The sequence below is a fragment of the Phodopus roborovskii genome, unplaced genomic scaffold (genome assembly GCF_943737965.1).
Source record: "Phodopus roborovskii unplaced genomic scaffold, PHOROB, whole genome shotgun sequence".
NCBI lineage: Eukaryota > Metazoa > Chordata > Mammalia > Rodentia > Cricetidae > Phodopus > Phodopus roborovskii.
The window spans coordinates 47,459-62,753 of record NW_026126265.1 but is presented as its reverse complement, the minus strand read 5'-3'; the positions used below and the strand labels follow the sequence as shown (position 1 = coordinate 62,753).

General features: G+C 39.5%; 2 protein-coding genes across 3 annotated transcripts in view; one reads left to right on the top strand and one right to left on the bottom strand.

The window, feature by feature from the left end:
• The first annotated feature begins 8,367 nt into the window (after positions 1–8,367).
• Positions 8,368–9,747, top strand: LOC127218669 (E3 ubiquitin-protein ligase RNF168). Its single transcript, XM_051179689.1, has one exon. The coding sequence runs from the start codon at positions 8,368–8,370 to the stop codon at positions 9,745–9,747; it is 1,380 nt and encodes a 459-aa protein (XP_051035646.1).
• A 4,537-nt stretch (positions 9,748–14,284) lies between these two features.
• Acot9 (acyl-CoA thioesterase 9) overlaps positions 14,285–15,295 on the bottom strand; it is a 40,939-nt gene continuing 39,928 nt past the window's right edge. For both annotated transcript variants that reach the window (XM_051179684.1, XM_051179685.1), the window contains 2 exons: positions 15,064–15,214; positions 14,285–14,446 (listed from right to left, as the gene is read on the bottom strand). In XM_051179684.1, coding sequence (XP_051035641.1) covers positions 14,358–14,446; positions 15,064–15,214 — 240 coding nt within the window. In that variant the 3' untranslated portion in view covers positions 14,285–14,357. The remainder of the gene's footprint in view (positions 14,447–15,063; positions 15,215–15,295) is intronic.

The following is a 15,295-nucleotide window of genomic DNA, read 5'->3' as shown; positions in this document are numbered from 1 at the left end:
AAAAATAGAAACCCTTTTCCCCAGTAACTTGTCCTTGAACTTAAATTTTGGAGTCAAAGCATTTTTTTTTATTTAATTTATTATTTTACATGTCGATCCCAGTTCCCTCACCTTCCCTCCATCCCTTTCTCCCTCCCTTTTACCTCTCTGCCCTCTCACATGCACTCTAAACACCCTCCCCTCCCAACCCCCCACCCCAATTCCATATGTAGGGGAATGCCATCTAGTTGGGGTCATGTAGATCTGACAGGTCATGTGAAGTAGGGACTAGGGCTTCTCTCCTTTCTCTAGGTTAAGGCAGTTATCCCTCCATGGGGAATGTGTTAGCAAGGTCCTTTTGTGCACCAGAGATACATCCTGGCTCCACTGTCTGAGGTCCCTTAGACTGCTCAGTCCTTCTGGCTGAGACCCATATTCAGGGTGGCCTGAGTCAGTCCCATGCTGGCTTCTTGTTCAGGTAAGCTGTCTCTATATGTTTCTGCGGCCTGGTCTTATCCTCTCCATCTGCATCTGGGTTCTAGTTCAACTCTGTGTTTATGTATCAGAGTTTGCTCCTGTTTCCAACAGGCATTAGATGCGGGCTCCATGGAGAAGTTAGTTGTTGATCTCACTAACATGGAAGTGCATTTATGGTAGCCTTTTCCCGGAAGCTCAAATTGATAGTTGGCAGCAGGCTTGTAGTTCTCTAGACCTTTCTTTGTGTTCATTTTATCTTCAAACCAATATCTGCTCCCTCTTTTATGTTCTCTCTCTCTCTCTCTCTCTCTCTCTCTCTCTCTCTCTCTCTCTCTCTCTCTCTCTCTCTCTCTGTCCTGTCTTCTACTCCTAACTGGGCTCAATCTTCCTGGTCGCATGTGTTTTCCTTTCTTCCCCCTTGTTTTCTCCTACTTCTCTCTCGATTCACTGCTCCCCCCACTTCCCCTTTGCTCTGGGGGACTTGTCACTTACCGCTTATGTGAGGGACTTTATATTAATCTCTTAGAATACACCTTGTATCCTAGTTCCTCTGGTGGTGTGAATTATAGGCTGTTGATACTTTGCTCTAGGTCTAAAATCCATATATGAGTGAGTACATACTGTGTTCCTCTTTTTGTGACTGGGTTACCTCATTCAGGATGGTTTCTTCAAGTGCCATCCACTTGCCTGCAAATTTCAAAATACCATTATTTTTTTTTTGGCAGTGTAGTATTCCATTGTGTAGATGTGCCACATCTTCATTATCCATTCTTCAATTGAGGGGCATCTAGGTTGCTTCCAGGTACTTGCTATTACAAATAGTGCTGCTATGAACATAGTTGAACAGATGTCTTTGTTGCATGGATGTGGATCATTTGGGTATATGCCTAAGAGGGGGATTGTTGGGTCTGGAGGTAAACTAATTCCCATTTTCCTGAGGAACCGCCATACTGATCTCCAAAATGGCTGTATGAGTTTGCACTCCCACCAGCAGTGAAGAAGTGTACCCATTTCTCCACATCCTCTCCAACATGAGTCATCATTGGTGTTTCTAATTTTAGCCATTCTGGCAGGAGTAAGATGGTATCTCAAAGTTGTTTTGATTTGCATTTCCCTGATAGCTAAGGATGTGGAGCATTTTCTTAAGTGTCTTTCAGCCTTTTTGATTTCCTCCATTGAGAATTCTTTCTTCAGTTCTGTACCTCATTTTTTAATAGGGTTATTTGGTGTTTTGTTGACTAGTTTCTTGAGTTCTTTGGAGCATTTTCTTAAGTGTCTTTCAGCCTTTTTGATTTAATCTATTGAGAGGAAATCAGTTCTATACCCCATTTTTAAATAGGGTTATTTGGTGTTTTGTTGACTAGTTTCTTGAGTTCTTTGTATATTTTGGAGATCAGCCCTTTGTCAGATATAGGATTGGTGAAATTTTTTCCCCAGTCTGTGGGCTGCCATTTGGTCTTGTCGACTGTGTCCTTTGCCTTACAGAAGCTTCTAAGTTTGAAGAGGTCCCATTTATTAATTGTTTCTCTCAGTGTCTGTGCCCCTGGAGTTATGTTCAGGAAGCGGTCTCCTATACCAATTTGTTCAAGGGTACCTCCTACTTTCTCTTTTAAGAGGTTCAATGTGGCTGGATTGATGTTGAGGTCTTTGATCCATTTGCACTTGAGTTTTGTACATGGCGACAGACATGGGTCTATCTGCAGTCTTCTACACACCATCATCCAATTGTGCCAGCACCATTTTTTGAAGATGCTGTCCTCACCGCATTGTATTCTTTTAGCTGTTTTGTCGAAAATTAGGTGTTCATAGGTGTGTGGGTTAATATCAGGATTTTCAATTCGATTCCATTGGTCTACCTGTCTATTTTTATGTCAATACCAGTCTGTTTTCGTAACTATAGCTCTGTAGTAGAGCTTAAAGTCAGGAATGGTGATGCCTCCTGAAGTTCTTTTATTGTATAGGGTTGTTTTGGCTATCCTGGGTCTTTTGTTTTTCCATATAAAGTTGATTATTATCCTTTCAAGGTCGGTGACGAATTTTGGTGGGATTTTAATGGGGATTGCATTGAATCTGTAGATTCCTTTTGGCAAGATTGCCATTTTTACTATGTTTATCCTACCTATCCAAGAGCATGCGAGATCTTTCCATTTTCTGGTATCTTCTTTAATTTCTTTCTTTAGAGCCACAAAGTTCTTATTATATAGGTCTTTTGCTTGTTTGGTAAGCATTACACCCATATACTTTATGTTGCTTGTGGCTATTGTAAAGGGTGATGTTTCTCTGATTTCTTTCTCAGTCTCTTTGTCGTCTGAAAAAAGTAGGGCTACTGTTTTTTTTTTTGTGTTTATCTTGTATCTTGCTAGTTTGATGAAGTTTATCAGCTGTAGGAATTCCCTGGTAGAGTTTATTGGGTTGCTTATGTAAACTATCATATTATCTGCAAATAGAGACAGTTTGACTTCTTCCTTTCCAATTTGGATCCCCTTGATCTCCTTTTGTTGTCTTATAGCATTAGCTAGAACTTCCAGTACTATATTGAAGAGATATGGAGAGAGAGGGCAGCCTTGTCTTGTTCCTGACTTTAGAGAAATTGGCTTAAGTTTCTCTCTCTCCATTCAGTTTGATGTTGGCAGTTGGTTTGCTGTATATTACTCATATTATGTTTAGGTATGTTCCTGTTATCCCTGATTTCTCCAAGACCTTTTGATTATTTTATTTTTAAGGTATGTAATGGGCTAGAAAAATAGCTCAGATAGTTGTAAAGGCTAGCTTCGCAACCCTAATTCCAAGATATGTACATATTCAGAACAATGGTGTTGTTAACAAAACAGATAAATCAATTGGAGAAAATCCATAGGCTTAAACCAAGTGTGGTGGTACTGGCCTGAAATCAGAGCACTCAGGAGGCTGGAGCAGATAGATCATAAGTTTGAAGCAGCCTGGGAGGGAGAGGATACATCAGAGAAGCGTGGAACAAGAAAGGTGCCTTCCATTTGTGGTGGAGGGAACAAGATCAGAAGTTAAGCCTCACCCATGATTCAGAACTAGATAAGCCAGACGCAAAAGGGATCTCATTGCCACAAATATTTAGACTAGCACCCTTTCCAACATTTCATATAAACGGCCTATGGTATCACTTTCTGGCTCAAAGAACCAGATTGATCCCTTTAGATCACAATAATCCTATGACAGAACAGCTCCACCAGGAAGAAAAACAATTAGTCAAAGATCTTTGTTGTGAGCATTTTAACCTGGAGTGGGGGGACTAGGCATTGTCTACCTCCTCCTCATAAGGTCCAATGGCAAGCCAGAGTTTGATTCCACTGAAATTCACCCCAAGGTATCAAGGAGTTTATTAAGCTTACTTACAGAGTAAGGGGTTCTGAACAGGAGCACTGGTAACCCTAAAAGTAGTTTCACTGGAAGGTCTGCACCCAGATTACATAAAGGCTTTCCCTTGGCTGCTGCTGTTGAAGCCCCTCTCAATCAAACTCCAGTCTAAATACTATAGTTCCTAACCCAGACCCTGACTCCACTTGGAGTTAAGTCATGCAGATTTGCATGTACCTGGGCTGGCTTGATACTCAGGTGAGGGTTCCATGACCTCCACACCCCTCAATTAGGAAATATCAGTGGTCAGCAAGCCTGGCTGTACTGAGCTTTCACAAGCAGACACCATGGGTATCGTGAAGATGTCAGTTGCTCTGCTTGGAAGATCATGCAATATTAGAAACTTAAACCCACCTTAACAGAAAATCCCCATTGTTTGCTTTTGAGGCAGTCTCCCTATGCAGCCTGGGCAGGCTGTTAACTTTATAATCCTCCCGCTTCAGCTTCCCAATTGCTTGGATTATCGCTGTGTACCAGCACATCCTGTTTAAATCCCTATTTTGTGTGTGTGTGTGTGTGTGTGTGTGTGTGTGTGTGTGTACATATGTAGTACATGCATGTGGCTGAAGGTATGTTCAACAAGGACAGAGGTTAACATCAGGTGTTTTCTTCTATGACTTCACCTTATTTTTTGAGCCAGGCTCTTCACTGAACCTGAAGTTCAATGATTAAACTAGCTGGCCAGAAAGCCCCAGGGATCATCCTGTCTTTGCCTCTTACAGACAAATGCCACCACTTTCAGCATTTTTAAAATCAGGGTACTGGGAATCAAAAGCAGGTTTTCATCCACGCAAGCAAGCACTTTACTAACTGCACCATCTCCTAAGCCCCTAAATCCCCACCTTTTAAAAGAACTTACTATTTTTGGATATGTGTTTATATAAACACATGTCTGCAAGTGTCCTCTGAGACAGAAGAGGCTATCAGATCCCCTTGAGTTGGAGTCACAGATGGTTGTGAGCCACCAAACAAGGGTGTTTTGAAATAAACTCAGGTTCTCTGGAAGAGGAGCCAGTGATCTCAGCCAATGAGCCATCCCTCCAGTGCTATGATACATTACACTTTTGTTATTAGCAAAATAATTGACGGACAGTAAAGACCTAATATCTGTCAGTCAGCCATATATAAAATTTCCTATTTTATTATTATAAACTGATTTTTAATCAAAATTTGTCACATTTTGGTTACATGCAAATCATTGTGGAGGGTCTATATACCAAGTGTGAGGTTTTCAACACAATTTATTAATGTTTTCATGCTAAAGTAGAAAGCATTATTACATTTTAGCTTGAAGGGCTGTCAAGACACCTGCTTCCTGTAGATGCAAGCTAGACTATCTGAGTTCAGTCCTTGGAATCCACAGAAATGAGGAAGGAGAACTGATTCCATCCACAAAGACACACTTTGTCCTCCACCACATGCCATGATACAGTCACACACAATAATTTTTAATTTAAAAAAATTAGCTTTAAGCTGAGTGTCGTGCTGCACAATTTTAATCCCAGCACTTGGCAGGCAAGGCAGGTGAATTTCAGTAAGTTTGAGACCAGCCATGTCTGCATTGTGAGTTTCATTCAGGACAGCCAGAGCTACACAGTGAGACCCTGTGTCAAACAAACAAACAAAAAAAAAATAGCTTTAAGCTATTGGCCTGAAGCAGATAGAGCAACAAATTATCCTCATCAAAATAGAGAAAAAATGGTCAGTGAGATGGGAAGGCAGATATAGGTGCTAACTGACAAGCCTGATGACCTGAGTTTAACCCCCAGGGTTCATGTTTCATATGGTGAAAGTTAAGAACTGATTCCCACAAGTTGTCTGTCCTCTCTATATGCAGACTAATGTACATGCATGCACATACAAATTTAAATGTTATAAGACTATTTTAAATATGGAAGAGAATGCATTATAAACTAACCATTATCATCGTCCAGAACTAGTTCTTTGCATATTTCTCTTCTTAGACACAAGATGAATGAATGATTGAATCATAATGCTAAAAATTATTATTCAGTTATTTTGGTAAAGTACACCATTACAAGTTAATGTTTTGTAAAATAACAGCAGCAACAATACTCCTGGGAGTTTTTGTTTATTTGCTTTTTACAGACTGACAGCCTTAAAGTTTGGAAAAGTCAGCTGTGTATAAACTCTTATTCTAAATTTGTTTTAAATTATCTAGAATAGAGAGTATTGCAGCTTTCATGAAAGCATTGATTTTTTCTCAAAAAAACACAGAGATATGCCACTACTAGTTCCCCGCCCCAAAGGAAATGAAGAAGTACCTGAAAGAGACATCTGCTTATGAATGTGTTTTGCAGAATTATTAACAAGAGCCAGATGAATGGATAAGGAAAATGTGATGTATATTGGAATACTACTTGGCCGTAAAGAAACAAAACAAAATTATATTCTTTGCACATACATATAACCAGAGGACATTAAGTTAATAAAAATCAATCAGGCACTGGAAAGACAAATACCATGTGTTCTGTTTTATGTGTGGAAGCTAAAAAATTGATCTCATTCACATAATGTGTTGTAGCTATGAGAGCTTTAGAAGAGGAGTTTGCAGGAGGGATGATTAGCTGGATATAACTTTCATGTCCCACAGCATAACAGGTTAGCTATTAATGACACATACGTTTCAAAAAGTAGGATTTTGAATGCTTCCAGCACAGAAAGAATTACTTTTTGAGGAGGCTGATATGCCAGTTGTCCTCATTTAATCATTGTACATATGTATTGAAATATTAACTTTTTCCCATAATTATGTATCATAATTTTACAACTAAAATGAATATATTTAAAAAGAAACAAACTAATAACTTATTTTTATAGTGTAAATAGATAGCAACTTATTTCTTGGATAATGTTTTTCTTTCTACAATATAGAGTATGATCTGAAGCTTCCTAAAAGCTACAGAAATTCCTAGTTTGCTTAATGTTCTTACATTTTAAAAAATGTGTCTGTGATCAAATAGGGTTCACAAGAGCTTGTATTAGAAGCTGAAATAGGGTTTTTAAATTTTATTATTTTATATGAATGTTTTGCATAAATGTCTGTACACCATGTACATGCACTGAATCTCCTGGAACTGAAGTTACACAATTTTGAGCAGCCACATGGGTGTAGTGGATCACACCCTGTCCTCTGAAAGAGTAGCCAGTGCTCTTAAATCCTGATCCAAACCTCCAGAGCAGGGAAGAAGGGTTTTGCGGGTGCTAGTTTGATCTTTTGTAAGCTAAAATGCATTATAATATATCCAAGGAGGGTGCTGTCAGGTCAGTGTTTTTCAATGTAACTTGTGAATAAAGCTCAGCTAATGTTAGAAGCTGATTCCCCCATTTCTACCTTCAGTATTGATTTTAATAACGGTAAAATAATTTACTTAATCTGCTGAAAAAAAATAACAGAGCCTCCATTCCTCTCATTATTCTGCTCCTAGACCCGTTTCCAAAATCTTGATGTTTTACTCGTATTTCTTAGGTATAGTAAGATTCATATTCCTATTGCATACGTTCTGAAAAACCAGGTTGACTTGACAATGATTTCCAAAACTGGCCAATCACAAAGCCCTCAAAAAATCTGACATTGTATTTGCACTAAATGCTAACAGCAAAATGTTCTGCTTTTGTCTGAGCTGTTTGCTTACAAAGGTCATGAAAGACCTATATAAGTTTCTCTCTGCTGTGGTTGATGGCTGCTTACATTTTCCTGCTCTCAGGAGGGGCCTAGCTGTGGAAATTTATTACCTTGTAATATCTTGGTGTTAGCTCCTGGTTTTCAACACCATAGCACTAGCAGGAATTCACTCAGGGGCGGGGGTGGGGGTGGATATATGCGTGGGGTAATAATGGTGGTGGCACACGCCTTTAATCCCAGCAGTCCGGAGGCAGAGACAGGCAGATCTCTGTGAGTCTGAGGCCAGCCTTGTCTACTAAAGCTACACAGAGAAACCCTGTCTCCAGAAACCATAAAAAAAGAAACGAAAACAATATATGCTTGAAATAAATCTTGCCTTCTAGCACAAGACACCAGAACTTTTGAAAAATCAGTAATACACCATCCTCAGAGACTGCATATTGAAGGAAAACCTAAACAAACTGAAATTTTATTGCTCAGGAATGGTGGCAGCATGTATATAATCCCAGCATGTAGAAGGCTGAGATATGAGAATCACAACAAGCTCCAGACTGGTCTGGACTACAAAATCAGTTAGTGTCATATATATAAAACAATATATAAAAATGTCAAGTTCCCTCAGAGGAATATATTACAACAGTTATGTAGTAGGAAGACTGGTCAAAAGTACTCACATGGGGCTGATAGACACAAAGGACGTTCTAGAACATTCCTAAGACCTGGCAGAGGCCTCTGGGCTGCCGTAACCGGATATCACTAACACACAGCGGAAGTGGTGGACTCTCCCTCAGCGCCATTACTGTTGCCGCTGAGCACGGAGCATCCTGTTAGGCTGCGGAAGTACTGGTGTAAATTGGGACTTGTTATTTGTTAAAATGGCCTTATCTAAAGCCAAGACCTTGTCTTTAGAAGACTGCCAGTGTCTCCTTTGTATGGAATTCCTCATCGAGCCTATAACTCTGCCTTGTAACCACACAATGTGTAAGTCATGTTTTAAGGCACTTCTCCGAAAAACATTTTTATCGTGCCCCTTCTGCCGCACCTGGGTCTCTTCATGGGCTCGGTATCATACTCATGTAAATAGTCTTATCAATAAGGAACTGTGGGAGAGAATTCAAGCTCAGTATCCAGAGGAATGCAGACGCAGGAGCCCTGGGGAGGAACTGCCATCATTGGTTCTTAGTGATGATAAGCCAGTTAGAGTGCTAAGTAATCCTGGGGAACTGAGGAAAGAATATGAAGAGGAGATGATTAAGTTGGCGGCTGAGCGCCAGGCCACCGAGGAAAAACAAAACATAGCTACTCAGGAATGCATAAGGCAGTTATTGGCACAGGACATGGAGGAGGAAAAAATGTGGGCAGAAAAGCTCAGACTGGAAGAACAAAGGCAAAGGGAGGAGGAAGAGGCTAAAAAAATCAGCATGGGTGAACCAGCAACATCCCCAAGAAAGAAAAAAAGCAAACAAAAACATTGTGACAGTGTTCCAAAGTTTGCTCTTACTCAGTCTTGGCTTCAGTCAGCATCACAGTATGACACTGTGAAAGATGGCAACAAAACATCTGTGAAAACTGACAGTGATAGGAAGAAACCTACAGGACAAGGAATGAAAACTAAAGACAGTATGTTAGCAGCTACTGTGTCAAGAGGTGCTGAAGCAGCTACTGTGTCAAGAGGTGCTGAAATTCCAAACCAAGGTGCTATAAATTCACGTTATGCATTGTTTTATGGCTATGATGCGAAAATGGGCACTTTGGAAAATGAGGCATCGAAACCAAGCTGCTCTAATGACAACCTTTATGTCACACCTAAGTACATTAAATCAGAAGAAGGCACAACTCACTCTTCTACTGAAACAGAGAGTAGACACATTGTATCAGGCATGCTAGAGGAAATTGGAAACAACACAACTGGGGCAAAAGATAAAATGTCTCACCCTTCCAGCAGTAAACATACTTCTAAAAGAAATAATCAGGAATCTTCATCTGAAGCAGCTGGTGAGCCTGGCACTCCTTGTGAAATGCCCCCCAAATCTTCCTCAGAAGAAGATGAAGCACAACTCTTAATTACCAAAAGGCTGATAGATTTGGAGAATCTGTATTTTGAGAAGCATCAGCAAGAAGAACAAGATAGACTATTTGCATTGGAGCTTCAAAGAGTGTTGGATGAAGAAGAAAGAAAAATGCGAGGTGAAAAGTCTACCTTCCCTGCAGACATTTCAGCAAAAGGAGAGAGTTCCAAATATAAGGACATCTGAAAGGTAAAGTAATATAAAGTATTTAAAACTTAAATTAATCACCTTTTTAAAAGATGCAGTTGAAGCATTTAACTAATCTTAATGGGGGAAAGACGACATACTCTGCTACAGGGAATTATAAACAGAGTTTTCATTGCCAAGTAATTTGCAGAAAAGTGTTTTTCAAGTATTTTGAGAGGTAAACAAAGTAATGCAGAGTAGACCATTTTGAACACCTAAAACTGCATTTTGAAGTTTTCTTTTCTGTGATAGAATGTATCATTAAATATTTAAAATTGTCCTTTTATGAACACACTCTTAATGTCTTTGTTGTTTTGCTGTTTTTTGAAACAGGGTCTCTTGAGATCCTCCTGCCAGCCTTCTGAGCAATGTATTTACAGATGAGTATTACTGCATCAACCTGCATTCTTCATTAATGGACCTTATGATTACAGAGAAGATAAGTGTGGTTCTGTAAAACTCAAGTCATGAGCAAGGGTACCTAGCCATCATGCTTTTAATAGTTGTTCTGTTGTTAGCAGGAGTGATAATTAAGTTGGATACTTCTTACCAATATAAAATGCCTTGGGAGCACTAGACCTCTTGAAGTCTTGCAACCCCAACTCATTAATTACTTGCTACTCAAACAAGCTGGATAAGAGGGTTTTTCTTTCTTTCTTTCTTTCTTTTGTTGTTGTTTTGTTTTGAATGGAATAAAGAGCCAGGTAGAACTCAGTGGTTTTTAGGCCAGCGTGGTCTATATAGTAAGTTCCAGAGAGCTACATGAGACATTGTCTCAGTCAGACCAGACTGAAGAAAACAAACAAACAAAAAATACTTAAAATAGGATAAAAGTGCTAGAGATATAAGTTAGTATAGGTATAAGTTAGTGGTAAAGTGCCCTGAATTCAGTCATTGGTTTAGAAAAAAAAAAAAAAAAACAGAAAAAAAATAAAAGAATAGGAATATAGGAATTTACTCCAAGAAAGTAGTTACAAAAAATTTTTATGGTAAGGAACCTGAAATAATTACATTATTTCCACATAGTATTCCTTCTGTTGATACTAATTTGTATATGTATTGAGACAAATTGTAAGGTATTTAGGGGCTGGGTTTGGTGGCACATGCCTGTAATCCCAGTACCTAGGAAACTGAGACAGGAGAATTACAAGTTCATGGCCAACCCGCGCTCCATTGCAAGACCCTGTCTCAAAAAAGTTTAAAAAAAATGAGTTGAGAATTTAGTTCAGAATTAGCACACTTGACTATAAAGCATTCAGACCCTGGGTTTGGTTCCCAGTGCCAAACATAGAAAAAATAAATGTTGTTGTTGGTTTTGAGCTAAGTGCTTCCAGAGAGGATAGGATGTAGGACAGTGACTGAAGGAAAAGTCTTGACCAGGATCCCAGATGGAAAAAGTTGAAGAAGCCAGAAGACATTAGATTCCAGCCTCCACCTGTCAACATGAACCTGACAATAGCAACTCTCCAGAGACCATCTAGATCTTTAGCACCTGATGGAGACTGCTAGAGGCTTCCAGAAGACACCGTTCTGTCTATTGGTCATGTTTAATTAATATCAACATTTAGCAGACATTTCTAACTTTTCTAAGAGTCATTTATCCTTTCTGCCTTTTACTTAACATTTTAATAAATTGCAATCAGCTTACAAACATTGTATACAGGGTTACTCATATTTTCACTCCCACCCTCTCCTCTTCTTCATTTCCCTGACCTCTACCCCATCCCCTCCTTTCCTTCATCTCCCTTTATCCTCCAACACATACATACACACATTACACACACACACACTTACTTAAACCTAACCTCAATATCCCCCCTTCCACTTTCCTATCAGGTGTTCTAGTGCCCTCCCCACCTTAAAGCTTCATTTCCCTCCTCTAATGGGCTCATTCCTAGTTTTCAGAACACTACACACACCCACTCCAACACAAATTCACATACATAAAACTTAGAAGCTAGAATTCATATATGTAGTGTTTATCCTTTATGGCCTATGGCCAATCTACCTTAGGTTTGTCAGTTCTTTTTTTTTTTTTTTCTTTCTTATTTTACATATAGATCCCAGTTCTCTCTCCCTCCCTTCCTACCTCTCCCCCACCCTTCCATGCCCCCCGAACATCCTCCCCTCCCATTCCCCCCCCCAACTCCACATGTAGGGTGATGCCTTCCAGGAGGGGTAATCTAAATCTGTCAAGTCATTTGGAGTAGGGACTAGGGCCTCCCTCCTGCCTCTAGGTTAAGGGAGTATCCCTCCATGGGGAATGTGCCCCCAAAGTCCTTTCGTGCACCAGGGATACATCCTGGTTCCACTGTCAGAGATCCCTTAGACTGCCCATGGTTTCTAACTGAGACCCATATTCAGGGGGTCTGAGTCAGTCCCATGCTGGATTCCCAGCTATCAGTATGGGGGCCCATTAGCTCCTCTTTGTTCAGGTCATCTGTCTCTGTAGTCTGGTCTTGTTCTCCCTCTCTGCATCTGGATTCCAGTTTGGCTCAGGTTTGTCAGTTCTTAATTCAATGTAATGAGATTGTTAGTCTTTCTATACTTAATGTTATCTATATCATTATTGTTGGGTATAGTAAAATATACATACCCAGTAATAAATAAACAAATATATAGTATATATATAGATAGATAGATAGATATACAGATATACATATACATACACACACACACACACACACTTCAATTTTGATTTGCCTTTCCTCATAAAAAAGTGTCATTTGAGCAATGATTTTGATGATAATGTAGTATCAATTGGAAACTAATGAAATTTGTCTAAACAAAAAAAAATGTATCTTCTTATCACATCAGTATTGTTTCTAGGAGCAGTATTTCAGAGTGTACATTTTTGGAGCTCCTCAAAATAAAACTTCTGTAATTAAATCCTCTTAGAGCAGATCTAATTATTTTAATGGCTATACTTTGAAATATTTAGTGTTTATATATTTGTTTGTGAATATGTCTCCCTGACTGAGTTTATTTTAGTTATATGTTTCTCTATTAGTCTTGTTCTTTCTACCATATGTGAATTTGTTAGACTAATAAAAAGATCAGTGCCAGTTATTAGAATGCACTTTTTTCACTTTGGTAGAATATAAAAATGCTTGATTTTTCAGTGACAACTAAAGCTGTGCAGATGTTAAGAAAATGAATTTTAAAGGAATAAAAATAAAATTAATAAAAATAAAATTGATCTCATCTATATGTTTTGAGACAGGGTTTCATCCTAGACTGTCCTCCAACTTACTATGTAGTTGGAATCATTATTTTTATCATCATTATCATTATTATTGAGACAAGGTTTCACTATGTACCCCTAGCTGTTCTACGATTCACTATGTAGACCAAGCTGGCCTCAAACTCAGTGGTCCATTTGCTTCTGCTTCCTGAGTGCTCGGATTAAAGGCATGCATCACAATGCTGAGGTTGACTTTAAACTTGATTCCCCCTGTCTCGACCTCTGGATTGGGGGATTATAGGTATGCAGCACCATACCCAGTTTATATGGTGCGGGGAATGAACCCAGGGCTTAATGCATGATAGACAATAACCCCTGTAATGGAACACATGCAAATCCCTGGGTTTCATCTATGATACCAAAAAGGAAAAAGAACGGGTGAAGAGAAAGAGTAAAGAATAAGAGGCGAGGAGAAGGCTAAGGAATGGGGGATAGGGGAGGCAAGAAAAACAGAAACGGAACATTTCCCTTTGAGTTCCCAGAGGGTGTGACACCTGCTATATTCCTTGAATGTATGCTGTACTTAAGAGTACCCTGCATTCAAACTGCCAGCAGGCCACTTCTGAGCTGCTAGACCTTGAACAAGGCACTTAACCTGCATGCACTTCAGTTTCCTGAGTGGCTAACCCTACAGGGAGTTACAGATCCTGCCTTACCATGGTACTTGAAAGAAAAACTGATCTCACACAGCTCAAATGCCTGACTAGCATACAAATAACTCCAGACGCATATAAACAGTTACTGTTTTTAAACCAGATGTAACCTGCCCAGCCCATAGCACGGAATATCTACTAAATTCAAGAAGGGACAAATGGTTTTGAGTTTCTTCATGTATCCGGATACTTCTTTGTGATATTTTTAGATTTGAACCTTCCCATAAATATTTACAGATGCCATAGACTCATGAATTCCTTTAACCTCCTTTCCATCTACCCTCTATCAACAATAAAACCTTGGGGAGGATGCAAAAAACAGAGAAGACAGGCAGTGGTGGCACACTTTAATACCAGCACTCAGGAGGCAGAGGCAGGTGGATCTCTGTGAATTTGAGGTTTACAAAGTGAGTTCCAGGACATACAGGTCTAGAGAAATCCTGTCTGGGAAAACAACATCATCAACAACAAACAATCATATAGAACTGATGGGATTTTAAACAACATACTAGAACCAGTCAGGCTCAAAAAGAATGTCACTCCAAAGAACATGCCCAACTGTATTTTTTTTTTTTTTTGGCTCATTCTAAAAGCTGAATATAGTCCCCTTTATGGAGGATGAAAAGTAATCAAAAATCAATACTTTTCAGTATGACTTTATTAGGCACATGCCGCTATGCAGGGAGTGCTGGTTTGCAATAAGTGAGATTTTTCTAGGGCTCCACGGAGTAGTCCTTTTTCAAGGTCCCTGGGGCACTCATGGACTTGAAATGCCTCTTTCCATCTAAATACAACATGGACTCTGAAACACAAGAAAGACATCTATGGAGAAATGTGCAGTACCTTGGACAATCATACAGATGAATGCTTACTTTGGAATACTAGGACAGCACTGCATATGAAAAGCCAGCAACAGGGATGCACTTTGGGCCTCGTACTACACAATGATCCTCGGAGAGCAGACCCTGACCCTATCATTTTATTGGCTGCACTACTCCTTCATTATCAGTGGCTGTTTGCAGTTCCCACCAGCTCCCTGTACAACATCTGTGCAAAGAAGCAACAGCCACTCCGGGGGCCCAAAAGGCATCTTTAGCTTTCAGGGTTACAGAACTTCAAAACACAAATCTCCCAAAGATAAGGCCCAGGGTTACAGGCTTGGAGACACTGGTAAGGATAATGTAAAGTAAGAGGGGTGGAAATATAATTCAGTGGTAGAGCACATAACTAGCTCATGTGAATCTCTGAGTTCAGGGATAATTTAAAAGATGAGGGCTGGGAATATAGCTCAGTGGCAGAGTACCTGCCTAACACATGAAGAGCCCTGGGTTCAATCCCCTGCCATGGGGAAAAAAGGAGAATTTTTTTTCCTTGAGAATTTCTTTCTTTCATTAGGAAGAAACAATCATCACAACTTACCTCCATATGTTTTGGGAAAAACCAAGGGTACTTCTCTTTCTGACATGAATGTAAAATGAAAGACATTGGTGGTCATGTGCTCCTTACTCTGAAGAGAGGCCACTTCGCTATGTACTCTGACTTGAATGTAATTGTCCTGAGTAAAGCATACCTAGCAGATTACAGATGTAAGACTTAATCAGATGCTTTAGCAAAGATGAAAGTAGCCACTCAAAAAAGAAACACAGAAGGT

What these genes read in the sequence shown, in the direction of transcription:
- LOC127218669 (XM_051179689.1), top strand. Translation starts at nt 8,368, where the DNA reads ATGGCCTTATCTAAAGCCAAGACCTTGTCTTTAGAAGACTGCCAGTGT.